Source organism: Cimex lectularius, unplaced genomic scaffold (assembly GCF_000648675.2).
Source record: "Cimex lectularius strain Harlan isolate CLEC.00 unplaced genomic scaffold, Clec_2.1 scaffold222, whole genome shotgun sequence".
Lineage (NCBI taxonomy): Eukaryota > Metazoa > Arthropoda > Insecta > Hemiptera > Cimicidae > Cimex > Cimex lectularius.
Window position 1 is genome coordinate 547332 of NW_019392817.1, and position 26554 is coordinate 573885.

Below are 26554 nucleotides of genomic sequence, written 5' to 3' on the forward strand. Positions count from 1 at the left end.
CATTTTTATTTTCATCTGAATACTTATTACATACACCTGAACACTTTCTAATTATTTATTATAGTGTATTGTAGGACATTTTATTATTGACATCTACTTCAAAGTTTGTTGGCAGTCCGGGCTTATGTCAATTCAATCCCCAACTCATGCACTTTTTTAACCTAGAAACTCATTCTTAAATCCCTTCTTTTCTGCACCACAAGTAGTATTATTCACACCATTCACTCAAGTATGTTAATGGAGTAGTTGATATTTCTCTATCAGCCTTTACACATAATATATAACTAATTTAATTAAAGGTCAATGGGGTATTTACATTCCACCATTTTCCTTCTCACACTACTCGGTTGCGCTAATAAATGCAATGCCGAAGACACAAAAACTCTGTACATGCTAAACTCATACTAGTCTTTGACACAAAAGTAAATGTCTCTCTGTCAACCTCGTACAGTATATTCTTAATTAGGTTCCCTCTTTTAAAATCAGATCATCCAAGGGCCACCTTATTGATCGTACTTTTTATATGCAAGAGCTCTCACTATTGTGGCCATTTTGTTTCAACCATGGTTTTTTTGCATTTATAGTATCAAAGTGGTTAGGTCCTGAGATTTAAACATCCCGGCTTAACCTGTCAATTTAAAATATGGATTGCACTTACAAACAAGTGACGAATGTTTGTTTTTATTATTTAACATAACTTTACTGTAATATTTAAAAATTTGTTATGTGTACTTTATATGATGAATAAAAAACGGTTTCCACTACCACCAGTTTTTGATCATTTTAACTCATAAAATATTTTTTCTTGCCTCCTAGGGCTCCCTTGGATGAAACCCTTGGACATGTGTCTAATATTTTTCGACTAAGAAAAACTAAAAAAAGTTTCATTGACATTGGTGATCCCATAACCATAACTCCCCTTGTGAGTCATTGTGGAAGAGGAAAATTTTTTATCTATGTCACATAGTTATTTCAAGCATTTAACATTCTCTTACAGTGTACATAAATAATTGATACATAATTAAGATGTTATGAAAATTAAATTAATGTGCATTAGTAACGGTCATATTTTAAAAAGTAAATTTTCAACATTTAAATTCACAAATTGCTCATATACATTTGAATCATTTGTTGGACATTTAAATTATTTGAATGAAGAAGTTAAATTTTAGATAAAAGTTTAATTTTGATTGTCTACTCTAATCTGGTTTTATAGCTGATTTATTTGTTTTAGTTAAATTTCCTCAAAAACCGACTTGCATTGAACTCGATGGCGAGCCTTATCCACAAGAGCACTGCCTTTTTACCATAACGTCACTTACTGATCAATTGATTTCCTTGCCCCGGGACCACATTACATTTCAAATTTGGGCTCGTTGTTTTAAGAAACAGCAAGAGCATTTAGTAGCTCAGGTAATTAATTAAAATTAGTCTAATATTACTTATTATTAATGGTGGTTCAACAGGCTAGATTTCCTCTTAAAAAATTAGTTGAATGGGAAGCTTCATACATTTTTGCCCACAGCAATTCTTTTAACCCAAAGTTAAAAGAGACATCAGATAAATACTTTACCCCTCTTCGACTTTTTCAAGAGCCTTCCAATTTATCTATTGGTAAGTTTCATGTAAAAGTATTTAACTTGAAAAAAGTGTCTTTCAAATAATTAATTGTATGTATGTTAAGGTTTTGACATCTGGAACCTAAAAAATTTAACATTGGAATTTGATTACGAAAGGTTTTGTGGGAGTTGGCCTGAACTGCTCTCTTTGAAGGGATTCGACCAAGAGTTATATAATGAAAATTCAAATCCAGGGAGATTTTTCTTCAATTCAGAGATTTCAGAGCTACAATTAGGCGAAAGAGATGAATCAAATTTAAAGCTGCCAGCTGGCAAGCAAGATATTGGAAATGACACTGAAAATCAATTGCGATTTGTTGAAAAAGAAAGAGCATACATAAGCCCTCAATTGACAGAAGAAAAATATAGGAAAAATGACTGGAGGAATGAATTTCGAGAACCTGTCATTACAAGTGATCCAGTTACTGGTGGACCCAAAAGTGAAAGATTTTTATTTGAAAAAGATCAAAAGCAATTACAGGATGATTACTGTTCACAAAAACCACTTCCACATCATTCTTTGTCTAAAGGTACTTTTTGTACTTAATACATTTTTCTTTAATGCTTTTTTTTTCTCTAACAGATGAAGATCATTGGGCATCTAAATCTTTAGAAGAAAAACATTTTTTTGAAGAAGAAACCAATAAAATTTCTGATTTTAAACCTGCATCAATACCACCTAGTTTTCTTGGGGATTCTACCCTCAGTTCGTTGCCTCCAGATGTTGTATTTGTAGATATTATGTCAGAGAAGTTATCAGAGGGAAACAATCCTTTTGAATCTCCTAAAAAACTTAAAGACAAAAAACATTGGAAATACATAGGTGAGTTGTTGATTATTTTATTTTAAATATAAGTCCATAGTTGTTAGTTTAAAGTTACTGCAGAATTTTGATATTTATTGCTTTCTAATGTAGTTGGCCATTCTTTGTAAAGTTATATATTTCTAGAGTCAACTGATTTGGATTTTATTTCAACGGTGGATCAGACTGTAGAAAATCCAAATGTTTACCCAAACTATGCAAATAGAAAGACAGATAAAAATGCTGAAAATCTTATCCCTGGTTTGATTTACTTAGATATTTTAAATCAAACATACCCATTATTATTGTTGTTACTGACAATTTTCAATTTATTCCAGTTAAGCATAAAAGTGATATTCATTTTTACAAGAATCATGATAGTCACTTCTTAGATCAACCAAGAAACTTAATCAAGAAGCAAGAAAAACATCCTCATATTTTGTCAAACAAAGAAGAAGACAAAAATGTCATTGGCCAAGAAAATATTAAAGGTAAGAAAAAGAAAATGATTATAAAAATGTCTGCTATTTTGGGAAGGTTAAACATAATTTATTTCATGAATTTTTACCACGAGAAGATCTAAATGAGTGGTTAGGTGTCCAAGATGTGTTGGATGATCCGTCAGAGTCTATGTGCAATAAAAAATGTATAATATTAAAATCCAAAGCATCAGATAAAAGGAATCATCTTTTCAACCCTACTGCTGTAGGGCAAATAGAAAAAATGTCTGAATGGGAAGAAAGTAGATTAATGGAAGAGAAAGAACATGTCTACAAAGAGTACCATTTTTTGCATAAAAAATACAACAATCCAGAAGAATTTTGGAAGAAAGAGTCTTTGTCTTCAATGAATGAGTTAGATGATGTGTATGATGAAAGAGAAAAAAACGAAATATTGAATTTTCAACTTTTGGAGAGTCAAAGAATATCTAGTTCAAATGATATTCCAAGTACATCTAGTGCCTGTAAGCATGTTAAGGGTCAACTTTCCGATTGCAGAAACAATATATTTGTCAAAGAAAAATTAAAAAGTGCTTCATATTATACTGATCAAAATCAAGAAATGGTCAATGACCACAATTTGACTTGTGATCCCACAAAAATAAAAGAATCTGATGATTTTAACAAGTATTTACCTAAGAAAAGAATGTTCACTAGGCCTAGAGTATTGCAATCAGATGGCATGTTTGATGTTATTAGGCAAGAAGAGTCAGTAGGATATTCTCGTGAAAAACAAGAAAGCCACAAAATGAAATTGGAAACAGATCAATCTGTTATATCAAAATCTGAGTTTGAAAAGATGGGCCATCTTTTGGAAAAATATGAGGAAGAAGTTGGCAACGTGTTGAATATGCTTCAACACAAAAGAAATGAAAAAGAAGACTTGAGAATATATAATATAAATCAAATGCAAAATGACAACACTGTATGTCAAGAATACTCATCCTCGCAAAATATTGTGCAAGATCATGACGTACATTGCATTTCAATAGAAAAAGCAAAATTTTTGGAAACAGGTTTGGAAATTCAGTACAAAAATTTAAGTAAATTTGGCTATTTTTATGTATTAGTATTTTTATATGTTGAAAATAATTTAACTTTGTAGTTTATTTTCGACATATATAGATGTTACAGAAGCAATTATTCTCTATCCTTGCACATTTTACTTATACACTAATGTTGTCAAAAAACATAAAAGTATAAAAAAACTAACACTAGCACAATATAGGCTTAATGTTTGTTATTTGATCTTTTAATCCTTAGTATGTTTTTGCAATACCCCTCTCCACTTTCCTCACATTGTAAAACGTAGTAAACTTTCACGGTATTTGTCAAAATTTGTTCTGTCACTGTTCATTTATTAAAAAGAAATTGGATTCAGCTAAAATTCATACAAAATTTGGTCAAAAGTGAAATTCATGTTGAACTAGCATAGTCACTTATTGGGTGTCTCCACATTCGGTTTTTTTTTAGTTATTCAAATGCATTTTGGCATTGTGTCATCTTCAGTGAGGAAAAGTGAAATTTTAAGAGTACACATAAATTAGTAGTTTCCTTCGTAGATTTGAAATTTGTGCACAGATGTTAAATTTGCTACATGCTTTCAAGAAAATTCTGCTGTTATATATACGCATTCATTATGATATATTATTTATTTATTTTACTTAATAATTTTGAAATTTTAGGTAAAAGCATTCAACAGAAGTCTGGATTATTAAATGATACCTGGCCCGGACATAAGAAAAGTAATGATAATTAACACATAATTTGTTATGTCTTATAGTTTCAATAATTAAAATTTTATTTTTAGAAAAAAATGTAATTGATGAAGCTTGTACTCCTTCAACAGGATATATAATAGGTAATAAGGCATTTTAAATTAACCTATTACTCTAAGTAAATAAATAAAAAATAAAGCAATTTTTTTGCATTATCTGATGAGCTATAGCTATGCCAATTAAAAATATTTTAATTTTTTTTATTATTTTAAATTTCCTTTTTTATTTCCTTTCAAAATGTTTGAACCTTCTTGTAGATGTTAACATTTCTTGAGGCTAAAATTGTTTTATAATTAAATGGAAGCTGTATTACATCTTTTATTTCATTGAATAGCTCTTCTTTTTTCATTTGATTTTTTGAGCATTCCATTATTATTATATGCTCCACAGTTTCTGTTTCCACACAATACACACAAGTTGGTGAATCCGACACGATTTTGTGAAGGTACTAGCATGATTGAAGTAAAGACGATTGTCTTACCCAGACAATCTGTGATAGTTGGTTCTCGTTCAAACCAGCATACTGTTTGGAAATGAGATTGAATTTGTTTGTAAAACCATCCTTTTTCTCATTTTTTGTATCACTGTTTCCTAATTTCTATGTATCTACTTTGCTGACTGTTCATGAGCTCTGCATGCTGAACAGCAAATTGGACCATACCTTTGCTGATTTTTTTGCCAATGTACCTTTTATTTTTTTCATTACCTTTTATTTTGGCATGGGCCCGAACATACATATGTTTCACCTACATCCACTTGATATATGTTGTCTGAGGCATGGTATTTTTGATTTTCAATTTGGTCAGCAAGCTTATTGAATCAAAGATAATCAAAATTTTCTTTTCTTTTAGGGAGTCCGCATAGCTATGTGAATTCGAACTTGAAAATATTTCCTCTGCATAAATACTGCTGTTGTATGGCAATTTAACAAGACATTCATATTTAATTTTGAAGTGATATTATGTACAACCCTACCCCGTCTTTCATTTTAGAGCCATCTGTATATATAGAGTAATACCTAAGCCATCTATCTCCTACTTTCATTGGTTGAGTATACCGGCAGCATTTCAATGTGTTTATTTTTATTTTCCAACTTTTTCATATTTAGAAAGTTCATTTTTACTCCAATGTGTTTTTGTGTGTCAAGGTTTAGGGGCATAAACAACTAAGTTTCGCATAAATTGGTGGATAAACAATGCTACATTTGTGGGCTTGTTTGATTTTAAGAGAGGGATGACCAAGCTATTCATTCCATTGGGGAGGAAATGACCCATCTTTCCATATTTTCTTACATATATTTGGCAACTGAGATTGTTAGGGATAGGGGAGAGAGGCGGCCACTAGGCTTACTGCACCTCAACCTAAAAAGATCTATTGTGCTCCTCTGTTAATTTATAACTCACTGGCCAGCTTCAGGTTATTAACCAGCCTCCACAGCTTTGCCAGTGGTTCCTTGGTGTAGGATCTTGCTTGTGGTTTTTCTTGTCCTAGATGCAAGAAACTGCACCTACATAGACCGCAGAAACATAAAATGTGTTCTGCAATCTCCTTTTCCTGGCAATATCTGCACAGTGTTTCTTCTGTTTGTGCTCCTATCCCGTGCATGTGCTTTCTTAAGTGGCAATGTCCTGTCAGGAGTCCAACCAGAATGCTGGTTCGGTTGTGGTTGCCTTCCAGTAATTCTTCTGCAGATGGTCCTTCTATGAATCTCTTCGTGTGCCTCATACCTGTGGTATTGTTCCACCAGGTTTTGGACTCATTAAGGATCCATTTTAAGATGTTTCCTCTTTTGTGGCAGGCTGCTAGGCTGCAGTAGGGTTCTGGGCTCATACAGTCCATGTTGGCTCCCTTTTTGGCCAATATGTCAACCTTTTCGTTGCCTCTATGCCCCAAATGTCCAGGGACCCATGTCAGGGTCAGGTCATTAGTGTCGCTGACTTCTGTCAGGGCCTCCATGCATTTCCAAACACTCTTTGCCTTTGCCTCGCATGAGGTTAAGGCCGTGAGAGCTGCCTGGCTGTCAGAGAAAATGGCTATCTTCTGGGAATGTATTCCAAGCCTTTTTGTTTCTCTGGCACATTGTTCAATCGCTATGATTTCAGACTGGAAAACTGTAGCATACTGGCCTAGGTTTACCACCAGTTTGGTTTTGGGGTTCATCCCCAAGACCCCAGCTGGGAGCCGTCAGTATACCAGTAGGAATTGCCTTTAGTGGTGTTCCCTTGGCCCATTCTTCCCGTTCTAGTATTAATACTTTGTACTTCTTGTTGAAGTTGTACTTTAGAGTAGTGGCATCAGTTGGCATACCTAGAATGGCATCTGCTTGTATTTCCTCCCTCAGTTTCCATGTTTATTCACATGGCCTATCCTAGCATATGGTTGTCCATTTATAATCCTGTGGGCTGCTGCTCTGGCTTCTCCTTGGATTAAAATGTGAAGTGGTGGGAGGTTTAAACTTCCAGGTCCACAGTTGGCGTTGTGCTCATGGCACCAGTGACACTGAGACACGCTTGTCTTTAGGTGCCACTTAGCAGCCTTATTGCTTTGGCCTGAAGAGTTTTGATCCACCACATCATGGACCCATATGTCAACATTGGTCTTAGGACACAGGTGTATAACCATAGAGTACAGTCATTTTGGGGTTTAGACCCCACTTCTTGGCGCAGAGCCTTCTGCACCTCCCCCAGGCAATTATCGCTCTTTGGGTAGTTTTGGTTAGATGTGTTCCGCATTCAGCAGTGAGCTGCTGATCTAGTGTAATTCCTAGATATTTGGCTTCTTTGGAAAATGGAATCAGAGTCCCATTTACGATTGGTGTTTTTAAGCTTCCTGTTGTCATTTTCCTTGTGAATGGAATAGTTATGGTTTTATGGGGGTTGATAGATAACTCCTCTCTTCTGCACCACCTGTCAACCAGATTGAGGGCTCGTTGTGTACGATCCATCACGATGTTTGCATGGCGGCCTTTTACTACTACAGCAAGGTTGTCCGCATAGCCTAGGCAGTCCTTCTTTTTCCATCATTTGTAGGAGTTCGTCTACCAGCGTCGTCCGCAGGAGAGGTGAGAGAATGCTGTTTTGGCCTGGATGGTCGCTCCATCCAAGGTGAATGTAATTATCCTGTTCCTTAGGCCTTCCTCCACCCATTGGCATATCTTCTCCGAGACTCCCCTATTCTTAATAGCTCTATGTAGAGAGGCTGTTGTTGCATTGTTGAAAGCTCCCTCTATATCCATAAAAAGCGTAATGGCTATCATCTTGTCATTTATGGACTTGGTTAGGCATTTACACAGGTCATCCAGGGCTAGCTTTGTGGATCTCCCTGGTTGGTTTGCGAATTGTCGCTCACTGAGGGGTTTATTCTTCAGTGGTTTTTCACGAATGTGGTTCTCCACCAGTCTTTCTAATGTCTTTAACATGAATGATGTAAGATAGGTCTGTACGAGTTAGGCTTGTAGTCGTCCTACTTTTGGTATGTATACCACAAGTATCTCTTGCCATCTTTTGGGAATATAGCTCCACGCTAGGCCAGCCCTGAATATTCTCACTAAGTATCTTGTCCTTTTTGTAGTAACGCTGGGTATAGTCCATCTATTCCTGGTGCCTTGTATGGGCTGAACTTCTCGAGTGCCCAGCTAAGTTTTATTATGGCGGCCACCTCCTTCCACTCTTCCTTTGTAGTTTTTATTAGTTTTGAGTGTTCAGGTACATGTATTTCTTCTTGTATTATTTGTGCTCCTGGGAAGTGATTTTCAAACAGTATAGAGAGTGTGTCTTCTTCCATTTGTGTGAGCTTCCATCTGTCTTTGTGATGAAGCTTACCTGCCCCCCTGTACCATCCTTGGTTAGGGTTCTGTGTAAGTGGGCACATTGAGGTGTTTCAGTGATTTCCTCACAAAATCAACACCATGAGTCCTGTTTAGCTTTACAGATTTCTTTATTGTACTGGATCAAGGCATTTGTATATGAATCCCACTCATTATGGGCCTTAGCTTGGTTGACTAAAGTCCTTACTCGAGCTCTCTGTAGTTTAGGTGTTTGTTCCACCAGACTGTTTTGTGTTTATTTAACCTTCTTGCAGTTTTCAGTACATGAGCTTAATATGGCGTTAGTTAGCTCCTGCATAGAAATTTCCAGGCCCTCCCTGTCTCTGAATTCCTTCTTTATCCCCTGTTGTGTAGTTCTTGTATCCCCTATGTTGGAGGGTTCTTTTATAGCCTATCCAATTGGTATTCCTGGGGTTCCTGTATGTTATTTCTATGAGAGAGGGAGTATCAAATCTGACGTGCCTGTGATCACACTTGGATGGTTCCCTGGATACATTCCAGTTTAAGATGTACTCATCAGCCTCTTGGGAAGTGATTGTCAAATCTAAGACTCCTTGCCTACATCGGGTTATGAAGGTGGGTTCTGTGCCTAAATTAGCAATATGTAACCCTTCACCAGTTAGGTAATCTGATAAGGACTCTGTGTAAGTGGGCACATTGAGGTGTTTCAGTGATTTCCTCACAAAATCAACGCCATGAGTCCCGTTTAGATGTCAGTGCTACCCCATATAATGTGGGCATTTGCGTCACATCCCATGACCAGTTTCATGTTTTGTTCTCTAGAGTACGTCACAATGTCGTCCAGCAACTTGGGTGGGCACTGTTCCTCTCTTGGGAAGTAGGCAGAGCAGATTAACAATCTTCTTTCTCCACCTGCAGTCTTTGCTGTTAGGATCACTATAACAAAGTCGCCAGAACATAGTTCCGGTATTAGTGTGCAGCTAATTCTTGTATTAAACACTATACAAGCCCTCGAAGCAGGCTTTGTCATATGAGCTGACTTTTTCTCCTGCTTCTTTTCCTTTGTCGGCTTCAGGGTCACCTTTATGAAGTTGTCCTGGATTATTGTCCTTCGTGCCTTCATGTATTCAACTCCCTCCTTCCTGTTTCTGGAGGCTCCCGACAGGCGGACCTTAATAATCTCATCTGCCAAGAGTTGATCGATCTCCTCCAGGCTTTTTGCCTTGAAGGGAGCATATTTGGGTTTGGCACTGCTGCCTGGATGGGTGGCCTCTGGGCCTGACCCGGGTGATTGTTTTTTTTTGTATTTGCATTAGATTCCATATGGCTCCCACGAATAGCTAGGGATATAAGGTGTCAGCCCCAGCAGACTGGGGTAACCTAGATACAGCAGGAGGGTGTTGGCCGGTTCCCTGAGGGCTCCGTTTGAGACACTATTCTTTTTCACCCCAGTGCCATTCATCCTTCGCCACGGATTGCATAACAACTTAGGATTAGGGTGGCCATATCTCCTTTTAGCCTGCCTCAATGCGCTGGCCAGGGGGGAAGTTGGGGGTTGGTCTTGTGCCTCCCAACTGAGATTGTTGTTAGGAAGGTAATTTTTCTAATAATACATAAGGGATTTTATCGGGACCGTGTGCAGAACTTGCTATTTTTAAACGCCATCTTATGTTCAGGAAGTTTTTAGAAGCAGCGGCTTATTGAGACAAAGGTCATGGGTTCGAATGCCGCTCGTGACACTAACTTTTTCATCTCAACCAAAACTTTAGATAAAAAGAGTATTTAATTGAAAGAATTAATCTTTTCATTTTAATTTTTAAATTTTTTAAAATGAATGATTGCTCTTATACAAAACACATTATTCAGGCAGACTGAAATATTTAACAACCTATAACTCATGTTATTTTTGATCAGAAGGGCCACTCCTATTTTTCTGTTTGATCTATCATTACTCAAGGTATAACTTCTAAAATTATAAGAGTGATCTGGTCAAAACCAAGTTTCGGTTAAGCTACTGTAATAGCTATTATATTGTTTTAGTGTAGAATGGCTTCTAAGTTACCCTTATTTGCAACTAGAGATCTAGCATTCCATTGAATTCTTAATATTACATCTATCTTGTATATTTTCCCTTTGTTAAACTGTGTTTAGGATTCTTTCTATTGGAATCTGTAATGACTTCCCCTTTAAGACTACACTATATTATTTATTCTGTCACTTATCATTTTTTTCCAAAGGATTATCATTGATAATTTTAATATTCACATCTTGTTTTAAATTTTGCTCTTCCTGAATTTTCTGGATGATTGTAAATGCTGTTTCATATCCATAGCACCTTTGTTAACAATGTCTCTTTCATTTCTACGATTTGGATTGAATTTGATTAATCCTTCTTGCACATTTTTCAGTGTTACCTCATTGTATTAATTTTTTTAATTGGAAGATTGTTGTTTCTTCTGTAGTCAGCAAGAGGAGCTTTGTTTTTTGATTGTTTCCTTGGACAATTCTTCAAAATAGGCAATATTTTGCTCCTACAAAATCTACATTATTCTTTTTTCTGTGGCATATTGCGAACAATTTTTTGGAATCTGTAGTTTTATGGGACATATATATGGCACTGTACATATTTTAAAGCTGTATTGACACAGGCATTTGCCTCGAGTACTTTGCCACAATTTTTGCATTGTTTGCTGCCTTTACATTATCTGAAAAATGTCCAAACTTAAGAATGTTTTCCCTTTGTATTACTCTTTGTATGTATGGAATAACGTCACAATGCATAATGTTTACGCACTACATTAGGGGGATATTGTTAATGTTTTGTTATTAAAATTAATTAAGATGGCAAAAATTTGTCTTCTCCTGTTTCATCCCTAGCCCTTTGGTTAAGTTGTCTTATTTCTAGAAAGTTAATTGATTCCTATAACAGTCTCTTATTACCTCTTAAATTTCTTATTGTGAGATTTCTATATGTTTGCCTCTAATAATACATCTTTGTGCTAACAGATGCTTGGGAATATATGTTTTAACATTTTATTTTTTAATACTTGCTAATTTAAGAGATTGTTTGCTGATATTGCATAATTCAATTCCCCTCGTAATTTTTTCGGCCAACTTTTTGAAATGATGTAATGTTGTTTGTTACGTCCTTGCATTCAGTAGTCATTCTCTTGATCGTCACTGGATGCATATTCTTGTTACATCAGTTCTGGCCAGGTTTTTATTTTCTATAATAACTTGAAAAGGACCGGGATCCCGTAACTGTACTAACCTTTGTATTACACCCAGGAATGTTCATGTCAGTCTCTCATTCTAACTTATCTGGTGGTTCTTTTCCATCACTGTCTTTCTCCATATTTCAAGAAAAAGGATCAGTTAAAAAAAAAATCCCTTCGAGAAAATGAGAGTCTCTTAGAATAATAAGAAGCTAAAAAATTAAATCAAACTGTGCAATTCTGAAGCAAAAATGAAAGAGCTTGAGTCGACTACAACGTGATTTGCCAAAATTCGTAAAGTGATTGTAAATGTTGTTTACTATAAATAGTGTTTACTAGATAAAGTAGCAAGGGGCAAGAAAAGATGTTTGTCACTAAAACAGCTGGAAATGAAGGCCCAAAGGGTTAATGGTCTTGTTTATAAAGAGCTCAACTTTAGCTGATATTTTCACACAAGTAATTCTCACACATAATATGTTTTGAACTCCTTACCAGTGGTTTGCTCTATGGTTTAAGCCACAGGCCCAATAATTCTGGGATCGAACCATCACGAACTGATAACCAAAATCCAAAAGTACTCGCACTTGTGCAAACCAATCAGCTCACAATTGTTCAAATCATGCTACAACTTGCACAGTTGTGGGTAAACTTTAAACCGTAAATAAATTTCTTCCAAAGTGGAGCAAAAAACAAATGTCCACACAATTAATTTAAGTAATCATTTTGAGCCTGTTATAACTCTTATGATCCCTTTAGAGGGAAGCCAATTAGGCCCAGAAATCAGTATTAATGAATAAATTATTGAAGCAGTTTATTAAATTATTATTAAAGTAAAGGCAACAAGGAAGAGGTGAAGCAATTAAAAAAATCAATAAATAATACAATAGTTAAGACAATAGGCATTTTTATTTATGGTGGTGGATAACTACCCAGAGTTATGTGCTCCACATACCAATAACAATAATAATAATTACTATATACATAATACAAGTAATTCTTGTATTATTTTGTTTTTAGATTCCGGTTTATCTGAAGATGTCATAGGTCAGTGCACATAAAATAGAATAAAATATTTATTCCCTACACAAAATCAACTTAGGATGAGTTTATATGAATGCTTATGATGACCAAACTATGAATTATTTTTAATTTTAATTTTTCAGATTTATCAACACCGCCAAAACAAATAGTGAACATAGACACACAAACAACAGACAGTAATTGGTCCCTTTTACAAATGGAACCTTTCAAAATACCCAAATATTTTAGCGCCAGAGTTGATATTGGAGGTGCTATTAATTTACCTTCTGTGAATTCTCTTTTCAAAACCTCTCAAACTAGTAAGTATAAGTTAAGGGATACTTTTTAGTTTAAATATTTTATAAATATAGCTCTCTAGTAATTGCTACATAAGTTATATTACGTAACTCTGGGAAGTATGTGCTCATGTGTGCTACCAACAGACCTCGCGGGAGCCCCTCAGGTCTTCTATGTATGTGTATACAGACATTCATACATACTCTTAAATATCATTTACAATAATCTACAGTATGATTTTAAAAGAATGCTGGTATTCCTGACAACTTCATTAAATATGGCAGTACACCGGTTTTCACAATGCATGACAGCCTGCTGTTCAAAACAAAGAGTAAACAAATTATTGAAATTATGAACTTCATATTCTGTTAAGTTTAATACAAACAAAAATGTAATGTGTAATTGTAAAAAATTATAATAATATGTAATATTGTACAACAAGAATATTGTTTTAAGAAACTTTTGTATATAAAAATTATTCTTTTATTTTGTAGGTCTTTTTGAAAGTAGAATTTCAATGAAAAAAAAAATCAATTTTCATGTGTTCAACAAATTTGATTTTGTTAAAACAATTATTAAGAACTTCAAATGTTTTAAAAAATTGAAATATCGAAGAAAAAATTTTTTTCATTCAAATTCTACCTTCTAAAAGGCTCAAAAAAATAAAAGAATAATTTTCATCTATACAAAGAAAAAAATACAATGAAGACAGAAGAAATAAATTGTTTTTCATAAATAAAAAAGTTTAAAGAATATTAGATAGGTTTAATTAAAAAAACCTACAGCATAAAGAAATTATGTTTTAGGTAATGATAAGTTAACTTCTTATGTTACATTTAATGCTCGTGTAAAAGGAGAAGATGTTGTATTAAATACCCCTGTTATATGTGATGATCTAAATCCTGTATATAATACTGGCTGGAAAGTTGAGCTTCCTTCAGGAATGCTTTACAAGGTAAACCAAATGTGTTAATCAAGTTAGTTAAATCTTAAAATAATTGTTAGTATTTACTTGTAGGCAGATAATGAACTCGAATTTAATGTAGTGTTGCAAATAACAGACCAGAAACAAATTTTAAAAGCAACAGTTGATTTAACGACCCTGTCTGCTGGTCTTGCTTACATAGATGGCTGGTACTTCCTTTTTAATGGTTCCAGATCACAAGGACAGCTAAAGGTTGATTAAATTCATAAAATAAATTTCTATTAGTGTATAGATTTCTGTACTATATGTATATACAAGTATTTATTACATTCAAATTATTTGTAGGTGAATGTTACACCTTTAGAGGATATTGGAACATTCAGGGAGGTTTGGACTCAGGAAATTGTTCGAAAAAAAGAAGAGGCGAGGCACTGCCCAACTAGGTGTGGAGCTTTCAGCAAAGAATTGTTGAATGATCAACACTATGCTAAATCATTACAGTTAGTAAAATGCTAAATTAAAAATTTAATGTAGTTTGGTCATTTCTGATTATTATTGATTATCCTTGCTGGGCTTGGTCTTTATATAAGACAAGTTCAACATTTTATCATCTTCACTATTTAAGTCTGTGTACTGTTCTTTGTGGGATCCAGTTCCACCACAATTGGTTGGAAATCACCCAAACTATAAGGTGAAAAGTTTTCATTTTCCTTTTTATTTCAAGGGAAAAAATGGAAGAGCTTGATAGGTTGACAGAAAAAATGAAGAAAAAAATAGAAAATATTGATTCTTGGTCTGATAGCCCACCTATAAACCTGCTGAAAGAAGTTAATGCAGCTGCTAAAAGATTATGCACAGATGACGAACTACCACTGAGAACAAGTAAGACAAATTTATTATACAATATACATATATACAATTTTATGTAATACATTAAAAAACATAATTAAAATGTATACATGGTAGTATGCCACATTGGATAGTTTAAAGAGATTTTTATTAATATATTCAAAGACAATTGGACACATGTAAAGTTTATATATATANAATGGCTATTTTATTGTATGAAGGTACTATTAGACATTTGCTTATGGCAATCAGCTTCGCAGTATAACTATATATATTATGCAGGGTGGGTGACCAAGACCCAAGGGGTTAAATGCCTGGGTAGACTCGTACCCCATCCCTAAAAGGTCCGGGACTTGGTCGGCTCACATGTCCTGCATAAACCTGTAGAGATCTGTTCACAAACCCCAAGATTTTGAACCGTTTAATCTCGGGGAGTGATTTGATGATGTTCTCTCTTTCAAAGATTTCAAATCTAGACCTAGCATACCTATCACACTCAGAGAGGTAGTGCCTTGCCGTTTCTTCTTTTATTTTGCAAAAACGGCAAAAGGGATCTGATAGAATACCCATTGCGGAGAGATGTCTCCTCAGTGGGCAGCGGCCCATCAGGATACCTACCAGCCTCCAAATTCCCTTCCTTGAGATAGAGAATAGCCATTTCGATTCTGCTGGTTTGATCTTAACAAACTCTTTCGATTGCCTGTGTCCGGGGGATAAATTCCACTCCCTAAGGAATTGTTTCATGCCCCAGTTATTGATACTCTCTTTCGCTGTGCTCATAAAGTGAGGTAATACCGGTTGTGGTCCAACAAACGCAGTATAAGAACCTTCTTTGGCTAGGCCATCCACCTTTTCATTGCCATGGTGTCCTTTTTGTGCTGGTATCCAAATAAGGGTTACCTTGTTCTTAAACCTGAAAGAGATCCTATTGATAACATCTATAGTTTCCTCCACCAGTCGTGAGGTTGACAAAGCTTTTTCTAATGCCCTAAGACTAGCCTGACTGTCAGAAAAATTTTTAATATCTTTTCCCGTAATTTTATTTTCCATAAGTGTTCTATTACACACATTGATGGGCCAGATTTCCGCCTGAAAAACGGAGGTGTTATTGCCAAGAGGGGAGGAAATCTACATACCAAAATTAGGAATCAGCATCTCCTCCCCTCTTGGCAATAACACCTCCGTTTTTCAGGCGGAAATCTGGCCCATCAATGTGTGTAATAGAACACTTATGGAAAATAAAATTTCATGATTTCAAGTGCTAGGGTGGGTGTGGTTGAAAATGCTCCTGTCATCATCAAACAACCTAGTCTTTGAAATGACCTTAATTTATTACTATTCCCTTTGTTTTCTAGACCTTTCCACCATACTAAAGCTGCGAAAAAGAATCTAGGTAGAATAATTGCAGTATATAGCCATTTGGCTACCCATGGCTTGTTGCCCCATGTTTTACTGACAATTCTCCTACATTGTACCCTTGATAAAGTGCCTTTCCTGTATATGTTATTAATATGACCTTTCCAATCAAGTTTCCTGTCGAGTGTCAGTTTCACACCAAGGAATTTGATGGAATCCACTAACTTTAATTCTATGCCCTGAAATTTAGGGTTTTTAAAATTACCTAATGTTCTTCTCCTGCTAAACATTATCAATTCTAGTTTAGCAGGATTAATTGATAAACCTTTGTCACAACACCACCTATAAAGCAATCCCATGGCGTTTTCCATCAGTAGTGAAAGACTCAGGGGATCCCTACCTGTAAGCATTATGGTACCATCATCTGAAAATAATTGACTGTAGAAACCTGAATTATTCAGAAGTTCTATTAAGCTGTTTACTGTAATTAGCCATAAAAGAGGTGACAAACAGCCTCCCTGTGGACAGCCTCCTTTGACATTAATTCTAAGAGTGCTACCACCTAAGCACATATTGACCATCCTCCCCACCAAATAGGTCTTCACCCATCTAGTAAGGTGATGGTCGACATTGTAATTATCTAATGTTGATATAATGCAAGAAGTATCAGCATTATCAAATACCCCTTGAATATCGAAGAAGCAACCTAGTGTATATTCTTTATTAAACAATGATTTCTCAATCCTGCCTATTAGTGAGTGCAAGGCAGTTTCCACTGATTTTCCTGGTAAGTAGGCATGCTGATTGGGATTTTTCCATTCCACAATCATGCCTAATATATCTATCTAAAATTTTCTCTATAATTTTTATGAAATTATAAGATATACTTATAGGTCTATACAATTTAGGTATTTGATATGAGACCTTACCTGGTTTGGGTAAGAAAATTACCCTTATTTCCTTCCAGCATTTTTGTATATGTCCCAATGCCAGACTTAGGAGATCCCTTATTGTACTAGATAGACTAGGTGTATCTTTTTGAAGGAGGGCAGGGAATATTCCATCCATCCCAGCTGCCTTGTATTTCTTGAAGGACTATGCTGCCCATTAGTAGCCCTCCCAGGAAATTACCTCATTAGCCTTATGACTGGTTTGGTGTTGGTAGTTCAACCTCGGCTGGGATGGTGGAAGAGTCTGACCTGGGGAAATGAATTCTAGCCATCAGGTTCAGGGTCTCCTCACAGGATGTGGTGTACACCCCATTATCATCCTGTAATAAACCTAAAGGATTAATACAATCCTTTTCCAGAAGTTTAAAAATACGAGAACTTTCCTTAATTGTTTCTGTTTCCAAGCAAAAGTTCCTCCAGGCTTTATGCTTAGATTTCCTTAACTCTTTTTTATACTCTTTCTTCATGGAGAAATAATTCCTCCAGTATGGTTCAGAGTTCCATTGAAGGGACATGTAAGGTTAAACATTTTACTTTTTACTTTTAACTATATGTATTTGTATCGTTATATTTATTACAACTTTTTTTAAAGATATTATTTCCCTCTTTGGGAAATTAGTTATTGCCCTTTATTTTTAAGTTATTGACTTTGGATCTGTTATCTAGAATAAATTTTCACATTGTGTACATTCAGAAAGATACATTTTACTTTATTTTTGAAATAAATATTATGCAGTTCGGCTTTTTTAATATTTTTTAATACACGGAACCATATTTGTTCATAAAGGTTTGAAACGCAAAATGCAAGTGGAAATTTAGATTTTGGAGGTCAAATTTTTTTTTTACTTCCCGCATGAAGGCTTACCTACGTTCGTTAGTTCGTAAGCAACAAAAGTCTAGGGACTATGCTGAGAATCAATACATAACTTGTAGTCAAATGACAAACCCAAGACCCATAATGAACTGTGAGGCAAATGTCTAACCCACTTGACACTGTTGGCCCTAATTTTAAATGTATGTTTGTGTTCAAATAAATTGTTTAAAAAATAAATCTATATATTTAATTAATGTGTAATTGGCTACTTAATGTAAAGTAGCCAAAGGCAAGATTCTTGGATTTGAATGCAATTGGACAACCAACAGTAGCCCACCCAAATGGATAGAAAACCGTGAATCCTACCACTTCACAACTCTTTTATCAAAAAAAATCATTGTGTTTAGTGTATGTAAAACCAATATTTTAAATAATCTATATAAAGTTGTTGGACTATAATGGTTATGCTGTAGACTATGATGGTTTTGCTGTAGATTATGATGGTTTTGCAGATAAAGAGAAGAAGAAAACATGCAAAACATCCTTGCATCTGAACTTAAGTCCTGCTTCATCTAGTAAATCTGATAGCACTCCGCTTAGATCTCCAATTCCACTCATTGATCTGACAAGCAGTCCAGAATCGGATGGTACGTTAAACAGGTAATTTGTTTAAACTTTAAGTATTATTGTAATGATAATAAACTAATAAGTCTTTACTAACAAAAAAAAAAAAAAAAAAAAAAAAAGATATCCTCCAAAAGGTGGAACAGGGGACCCTGAAACTCACTACATTAACATTACTGTTTTTTCTTTTCTTTTTTTTTTACTGAAGTAAAAAAATTTCTAAATACACGTTCAGTTATTAAAGTGAAGGTCATTCGGTTGTTGGTTTCCATGATTTGTTATAAAGGCAATTTTAAATGAAACCTTTTTTGCCAAGTAGTTTTGATTTATTAAATCATCATCATGGCTACAAAAATGACTGAACATTACAATCAAGGCAATTTATATAATATTTACAATTTTGTATTTTTACCTGTAATCACATAAATCAAAATTTTTATTTAAAATGTTCAGTTTAACTCTCACAACACAATTTTTATTTAAAAATTGTGAGTTTTAAATTACTAATTCCTGTGATAACAGGTAAAAATACAAAATTATAAATATTATATAAATTATCTTGATAGTAATATTCAGTTATTTTTATAACCCTGATGAAGATTTAATAAATCAAAACTAATCGGCAAGAAAGGAAGTTTTTATTTATTTATTTTTTTTACTATACACCAAATACACAGCTTACGACATTTATAGACATTAGTATTTACTGATTGACTCAGATTATGTGATGTGATTAAAATTACAGTAAGAAAATTATTATTTTGCATTAATTGGTGGGTTCATTTATGTAGTCAGTTATATTTATTTGAAACATCGGCATGTTCAGTTCAGAATATTTGCTTCCAGCAACACTTGGGAAGAGGTGAGTTTCATTCTTTCTTCAATTGTGAAAAGGATTTTTCAAGCTAACGTAGCTTTACTTGAATAATATTTAATTATATGCACAAAAATTTGTCAGTAATATGTAAGTAAAAGTCCCTATACAAAGCATTCAATACTTGCAATCAAAGTCTATGTTTGCCTACAGGGTTCTGAGTATTGCAGATTCTGATGGCAGAGTTAATTTAAGTGAAAGTAGAAATTCTCCAAGCAAAAATGTGATGCAGGTGAGTAATAAGGAGAAAATAAAACTTTTGTTAAATGACATAATTATGTAACATTTTGGTACAGGAGTAAAATTGTTTTAGGTTGAAACCTTGTTTGAGGCAGTACCAAAAGATAGCCTTGAAGCAGCATCTAATTCTATTGAAAAGATTATCCAAGATCTAAGGAAAGCAAGATTAAATGAATAACACCAGTGTGATATTTGTCTTATTATGGAGATTAAGTATTTTCATTTTAAGAATTTGGTTCAAACTTCTAAAATCTTGTTTTTACAAGCTATATATATTTAACTAATTATTTTTTGAAAAAATGCAGTTGAAAAAGGCAGTCCAATGAAACATGATTGTTACAATATTATTTTTTTCCAACAAAAATATTCTGTTAATTGTACAAATAAATTTTTTATATATTTGATAAATAATTAAATGTATTTAAATTGTAATGTCTAATAACAAGTTTTGTAAAACACAAAAAAATTTACGTTTTGATTTCCCTTCCCAATTTAAAAAGAAAATAGATTTTAATACGCTTTTTAATGAATGATTTAGCAAAATTTTTAAAAATTATTACATAGTTTTGTTTAATTAATTGTTGAGGCATTTGTGGCCACAATAATAAAGGCATTGACATGGCGAGTTATCATTGTAAGGAAAGTTCTAAGGTTCAAATTCAGAGGTCAGATGTAGATGTATTAGTTGAGGTGTGAATTATACTGCGCTCTTTAAGAGCTGTTGTAACCCCCATTCTGTGCTTATAGTACACTGGTGAGTCCTAGTTCATCTAAGAATTTGATTAGTAGGTTTCAGTGGTCGAATTTCTTCTACAATTACATTATATGTCCCAAAGCACTCCTTCCTGCAGGCAAATGTAGCGCTACAGTTTGTTAATAGGTGTGTTGGTGTTTCTTCTTAAAAACGTCTGTTTAGTTTGCAGTGTCCTGTTAAGAATCCTGTTAGAATTGCCAGTTTTTTCCTGCTTCCCTTGATACATTCTACTACTTCTTTCCTTAAAAAAATTGTTAGGAGGTTCTTGGATTGTTTTGTGTCCAATGAGTGAGTTCCATTGTTCCCTCATTTTCTTTTTATCCTTCTGTCTGAGGTGTACAGAAGGGTACAGGTCCTATCAGCAGTACAGCAACCTCTTCATCCATACAAATATTTTTTTTATACGTCCCAGGGGTTGATGTGACCTCTGCTGTTACCAACCGCTTAAAATAAACAATTAATTGTTTTAAAATATGGCCATTTAAAAATGTTAAATGAATTTACTAACACTTTTTGTACAAACAGTAAGTTGTTGATCATGAAACAATTGATGGTTCAAAGGCTCAAGAAAATCATGCTTTCTGACACTGGTTTAGTTGTGTTTAAATTTAAAGTTCTAATTTCCAATATCAATGAAATTGAAGGTGTTCCAGGGAGCTCGATTGGTGGGTGCCAGACACATTTGGTGGATTTGTACAGTAATAAAAAATTGATAGTAGGGTTAAGGGAGAATGTGGAGTGGTAGGAACTTGTCCAGTATTATTAACAACTAAGGAGGGAAAACTCAAAAGGTGGGGTTGAGATGGGAAGTTGGTGTCCGAGTGGATCGAGGTCACGATAGCTTAAGTGGTAGAGCAGCGGCATATCTAGCCAAAGATCGTGGGATCGAATCCCACTTGTGCCATTGACTTTTTTATCTCAACTAAAAACTTTAATTAATTGTAATTATTAACAACAAAATTAATTGAAAATTAAATTAAAACACATATATTTTCTGCCAATTTCTTGAGTTGAAGAGGTTAGAGAAAGCCAAATGATGAATCCTTCTGAAAATGTAGCATTTGGCAATGAAAAAGCAGCCAGGTCAGAAAGTTGCACTTCAGTTGAGCATAGATTCCATGGGCAATGTCAAACGAAGCTATGGTGATTATCTGTTGACATTTTTCAGGCCGATCCCCGACTTTAGTAGATACGGCAGATACAAAATCTTTTAAACTAAGGGAAAAAATATTCCAAAGAGAATTGGCAGAAATGTAAAGTAAGATGGCCAGTCTCCCATTCACACTTGAGCAAAAAAAAAAAAAAAACCAAAATTCTGCCCTGCTAAGAAGAAATACCATTGATATTTTGATATTTGTTAGTTTTGAGAAATTGAGCTTTGAAGTTTTTCATGCTGATTGACCTCAATTGAGTTGCCATATTTTTAAAATTTTGTGGCCTAGGACTCGTATCTTCACTTTTCATAATCCTGAAAGCCTTTTATTATAATTAATAACTTATTTATTGATTCACCTTTATTTATTTTTTGTTATCAGAAAAGGTTGTTATGTGAAATGTAACTATCAAAGATTTGTGATAATTACTTATAAAAAAGGTGGTATCCGAAAAGAAAGTGCTTTTACAAGCATACATTGTTTTTTTTTTTTATTATTCTTTCTTTTACAATGCAATAGAAATGTAACATAATGAAATAAATATTTAAATTAATACCACTGCATTTTCCTTTCCTTTGTTCAATAGAATCCATCTCCCTACTAATTGATATGTTTTATGCAGGAAATGAATTTTCATGGTGTAAAACAAGTGAAAAATAACATAACGTAAGTGGCACTTGAGTTAATTTTATATAGTAATAGAAGCAATTTTTATTTAAGATAGGTAAAATTTTGGAAATACTTTTTTTTTACTAGTATTTTCTTCGATATGCTTTAAGCTATGTAGAGTACATATTTATTTTAAACTGATATTTTTAATATTTCTGAACTGATTTACATATATTTTATCAGTTTGTTCAATAGGAAGCATACCTAAGAATACAATGGTAAAAAAAGTAAAACTACAAAACTTAGGAGATACAGCACTTCTTCTTACAAGGGAAGAACTGTTAATTAATATCAATAATTAATTTAAAATTGAATCCCCCAAAAAGGTGCAATTATTTAAGTTAAACAAATATATAGTACTTTTCATTAAAAATATTAATCATAGTAATAAAAGGGGAAGATCATAATTATTGATGTATTGTACATTTACAAAATTCTTTAAGTTGTTGCCATTGTTCATTTGCGTGGTGAGGTCCTTTATTTTCTGAGGAGAACCTTCCAGATGAACAAGCATTTTTTTCTTTTGTTCGTTGATTATACTTCTGTGCTTCTTGGTGAGATGATGCTAATATATCTGGAATATGTTGTACAATCTGAGGAATCATTTGCTCTGAAATCTGGTCATATGGTATTTGCACTTGTTCTTTTTTTAACTGTTCTTCATTGTCTTCTACCGTATGCTTAGAATTAGTGTGTTCCAAAGCATCTAGGCGCCGCATTTGTATTTCAGAATCCAACACTAAATCTTCCAACACTTTCTTCCAGTGTTCAACTTTCTTGTTTATCCCAGCAACCGTGTTGAGTGCCTCTTCTGGGTCGATTTCTTCCTCATCCTTACTTCCATATGTAGTCTTCATATGACAATTTGTCTCTTGTTGTGATGTAAGATTCTTCTGTGCTGACTGCATATAAGGATCGTAATTGGGGTTCGCCATCTCTGATGGGCAGTCTGGCAAATCATCTAATTGGTTATTGACAGATGCCGGCCAAATGTTCCCTTTGCAATTGTATTCAAATTGTGGCATGGTCGATTGTTGGCCCTGCTTTTGGTTTGGACAAGGGATATACTGAACGTTTTGAGTTGTTTTTCCTTTACCACATTCAGTTTCTTCACTCCAGTCTATGTTTTTACTCTTTAGATATGCTGGACAGACAAGGCCACGGAATGGACTTCCCTTCTGGAAAGGAGGTCTAAAAAATAACAAATTGTATTAGTAACAAAGATCAGTTCACTGAAGAATGGTATTTATTATCTCAGGCATTAGATTATTCTACCAAAGAGAAATGTTCTAATTAAAATTTACCTAAACAACAGAAAGAATAGAATTGATTTTTACACTAATTGTTTTATCTGATAGCTCACAACTAGTTGAACATATCTTTAAAAATAAACACTTTTTAAAATAGTATTGGAATTATTGTGAATACTATTTGCTGTAAAAGTAAGTAATAATTCATTTGTTCATGTCAATATTTTCAAAATTGTTATGGAAACAAAATGGGGGTGGTGTGAAGATAGACCAGTGAAATTAGTTGAGTGAGGATCAGATGGCCATTTAATTAATTAATGACCATTTACCTGATACTCTCTCAAATAAAAGGAGGGATTTAAAATTCCATTAACTTTCTGAGTTGTATCCATTTTCATAAGATGAATTTAATTTTGAAACAAGAATTTTGATTTTAAGTTTAAAACAAACTCTTTACTTACTTTCCTTTTAGGATGTGATCTTCTAATACTTTTCTTTGAATGATAGTATCAACATCTGTGCATTTATATCTGAGCCACTCTCTTTTAGCACGCCTAGGAGAAAGTACTATTTTTTTCGGTTTTAGTTTTGTAGGTGGCAATTCATCTTCAGAAGAATCATCCTCATCTGTATCTCCATCATGGTATTCATCAAAGTCTTCTTCAAGTATCATCGGTGGACCTGATAGAGCAGCTTTGAAATAGGCCGGGTGAAAATGTTCTGTAACTCTTTCACTTTTTAGCAATCTATTTGCCCTCTCTTTATACGGCCGTGACTTTCCATTTAGTTTGAGCACTCTCAGTGATTCAGTCGGCTTTTCTGGGTCCACCTTTTCATCGTTTGGGTTCTCTGTAAATAGTAAAGGTTCCAATTTTTAAAAATAAACATTCTGTAAAACTACTTACGGTCATCGGTCAGTGGATGTGTTACTTGGTATCCAAGACAAGTGAGCCTTAAGTCAAGATGTACATATCCTACATAATGTTTCTGCAAAGTAAGTAAAATATAATTAATTGAGAAAAAGTTTGACATATAATCAGTAGCCTACCTTATTGTAAATAGAAAATTTCTCATCGAGGATAGCTGAACAAGGAATATTTCTATAGGAATCAAGAGAAAGTGATACAGCTTCGGCAAACTGTTGTAGAGCAATAAAGGTATTCCCGATTAATGTTGGGCCATCAACAAAAAAGTTAACTGCTAATGGCACCTTCATGAGCGTGTATAACAGTTCTGCTGGACTTGATGCAAAAATTACTGTTTGTCCTAAAACAGCAAGATTATTTAATTTACCAATATTAAAAGCAGATATTTCGTTTAACATTAACTCATTCAAAAGAAAAATAAACAGAATAAGAACAAAAAAAGGAAAATTCTAAAAATGACATGGCGGTTTGTATGCCAAAACAAATGGACTTGTCTTTTGATACTATGCATCAAAGAATTTGCAACCAAGGCAGATCAGACCATTTATTGGTGTCTAATTATTTACATGTGTTTCTTCTAGAAACAATGAAGTTTACAAAAAAAAACTTGTATTGGTTAAAAGCTAAAATTATTTATGACGAAAAAAGGTCATGTTAATTTTACATTTATATTATAATATACATATTGTACATTAACATTTAAAAAACAGGAAAAAAAAAGTTGTTATAATTTGAACATTAAATATACATTTTAATCCTACCATTATTAAATGGGATTGTCTTCAAAACAGTGTCTGTTTTGTTTGTAGCTTTTGTATCAGCAGAAGATATTTCTGAAATAATACATTAAATTAATATTCTCACTAAAACTTGCTTTAAAAACCTGCTACTTGTTCCTGAGTCAGATGAACTTGAAGATTGGTTACTCAGGTTAGTAGACTCTTTTTGCCTAGAATTGCTACTTTTGTAATTGACTGTGCCTTTCTTTGATTCTGTATCTGAATCTGCCTCGCCAGGAAGTTTGTGTACCTTTGGAACCGGTGGTTCCTGCTTCTCTTTTACAAGACATCTAGTAGGGTCAAAGCCCTTTATTTCATTTACCGGGGGCACGGCAGGACTTTCAGTAGCTGGGTTTTGTAAATCTGAGAATTTTAGAAATTATATTACCTTTATTTTATATTAATTAACAAGCAATTATACCACATGCTTCTGTTGGAGCTTCTTCTTTAACATTTATTTTGCTATGTTTGTTTGCTGAAGTAAGATTTTCTTCAACATTCCTTTTTATTTCTATACATGGCAGTGTGTGAAACTTGATTCTAAAGTCACAAATTAATAGTTGATGTGTTAGGTATAATGAAGGTTTGGTCTTAAGATAAAGCTGTTTGTATTTTTTTAAATTGTGATTTATTATGTAATCAGACAAATTTTAAGATTACACAACATTTTATTTGGTTTTGAAAAAGAAATAATTAAGAGTAATACTTTAATAAGGGGGCTTAATTCCACCCAACAAAGTTGTATGCAGCCACTTTTACAAATACATGTAGGGATGGAATGTATTTAGTTTTAGATTACAAAGCAAAAGTTTACTCGCATGCTTTTTTTTACAACAATATGTCAAGCAAAAGAAAAGAATGATTGGAAACCTAAAGAGACTACTGAAGTTTAATTTTTAGTTTGCTAAAATTGGAATCCAATAGAAATATTCAACAATACAGACACAATTTAGGATATCCCATATTGTTGAACCTTTTATTTTTCCACCTGACTTGTAAAACTAGTTGAAATTTCAAAATTTACCTTATTTTCATTTTTTTATCGAGATTTGGCAACCAATCAAGGACTTTGGTCGTTAAATCAGTGCTCGACACAAATACTTCCAGTGCGAACATTGAAGGTTTGTCAAGAAGATTCCAGTATTGGTTTTGGTAATCTCTCACAACATCGCGCCATTTCATCTTGATAGAATTATTGTTTCACTGTTTGTTATAAGAAAATAATGAAGAATTTTTTTTATAACTTGAAATTTTAAATGTTTTTGAGTGTTTCTCGGTAATATTTGTTTGTGATGCAAGTTCCTTTGGAAGTGTTTAAAAGGAAATGCCCCTTAATTGCTATGTAACATATGGTTTACAGTTATTTTAACAA

The 26554-nt window shown here is 33.8% G+C and overlaps 2 protein-coding genes across 11 annotated transcripts in view; one reads left to right on the top strand and one right to left on the bottom strand.

Moving 5' to 3' along the window:
- LOC106672368 overlaps positions 1 to 20030 on the top strand; it is a 30761-nt gene extending 10731 nt beyond the window's left edge. For 2 of the 10 annotated variants that reach the window (XM_014403743.2, XM_014403740.2), the window contains 19 exons: positions 1235 to 1413; positions 1467 to 1614; positions 1685 to 2149; positions 2203 to 2442; positions 2569 to 2682; positions 2760 to 2912; positions 2999 to 3937; positions 4607 to 4666; positions 4732 to 4782; positions 12719 to 12745; positions 12865 to 13041; positions 13825 to 13973; positions 14037 to 14195; positions 14289 to 14443; positions 14668 to 14825; positions 18425 to 18559; positions 19383 to 19398; positions 19564 to 19642; positions 19724 to 20030. In XM_014403743.2, the coding sequence (XP_014259229.1) occupies positions 1235 to 1413; positions 1467 to 1614; positions 1685 to 2149; positions 2203 to 2442; positions 2569 to 2682; positions 2760 to 2912; positions 2999 to 3937; positions 4607 to 4666; positions 4732 to 4782; positions 12719 to 12745; positions 12865 to 13041; positions 13825 to 13973; positions 14037 to 14195; positions 14289 to 14443; positions 14668 to 14825; positions 18425 to 18559; positions 19383 to 19398; positions 19564 to 19642; positions 19724 to 19828 (3509 nt within the window). In that variant the 3' untranslated portion in view covers positions 19829 to 20030. Of the gene's footprint in view, positions 1 to 1234; positions 1414 to 1466; positions 1615 to 1684; positions 2150 to 2202; positions 2443 to 2568; positions 2683 to 2759; positions 2913 to 2998; positions 3938 to 4606; positions 4667 to 4731; positions 4783 to 12718; positions 12746 to 12864; positions 13042 to 13824; positions 13974 to 14023; positions 14196 to 14288; positions 14444 to 14667; positions 14826 to 18424; positions 18573 to 19382; positions 19501 to 19563; positions 19643 to 19723 lie in introns of those variants that run through there. The other 8 variants (XR_001341252.2, XR_001341250.2, XR_001341251.2 and 5 more) reach the window with 8 other exon arrangements.
- A 2598-nt stretch (positions 20031 to 22628) lies between these two features.
- LOC106672397 lies at positions 22629 to 26526 on the bottom strand. The gene is made up of 8 exons (XM_014403791.1): positions 26207 to 26526; positions 25604 to 25722; positions 25294 to 25545; positions 25165 to 25236; positions 24526 to 24743; positions 24383 to 24464; positions 23939 to 24326; positions 22629 to 23418 (listed from the first exon to the last, which is right to left on the bottom strand). Exons 1-8 carry the CDS (start codon positions 26362 to 26364, stop codon positions 22635 to 22637), a joined length of 2073 nt encoding a protein of 690 aa, XP_014259277.1. The 5' UTR covers positions 26365 to 26526; the 3' UTR covers positions 22629 to 22634.
- Between the last annotated feature and the right edge of the window lie 28 nt (positions 26527 to 26554).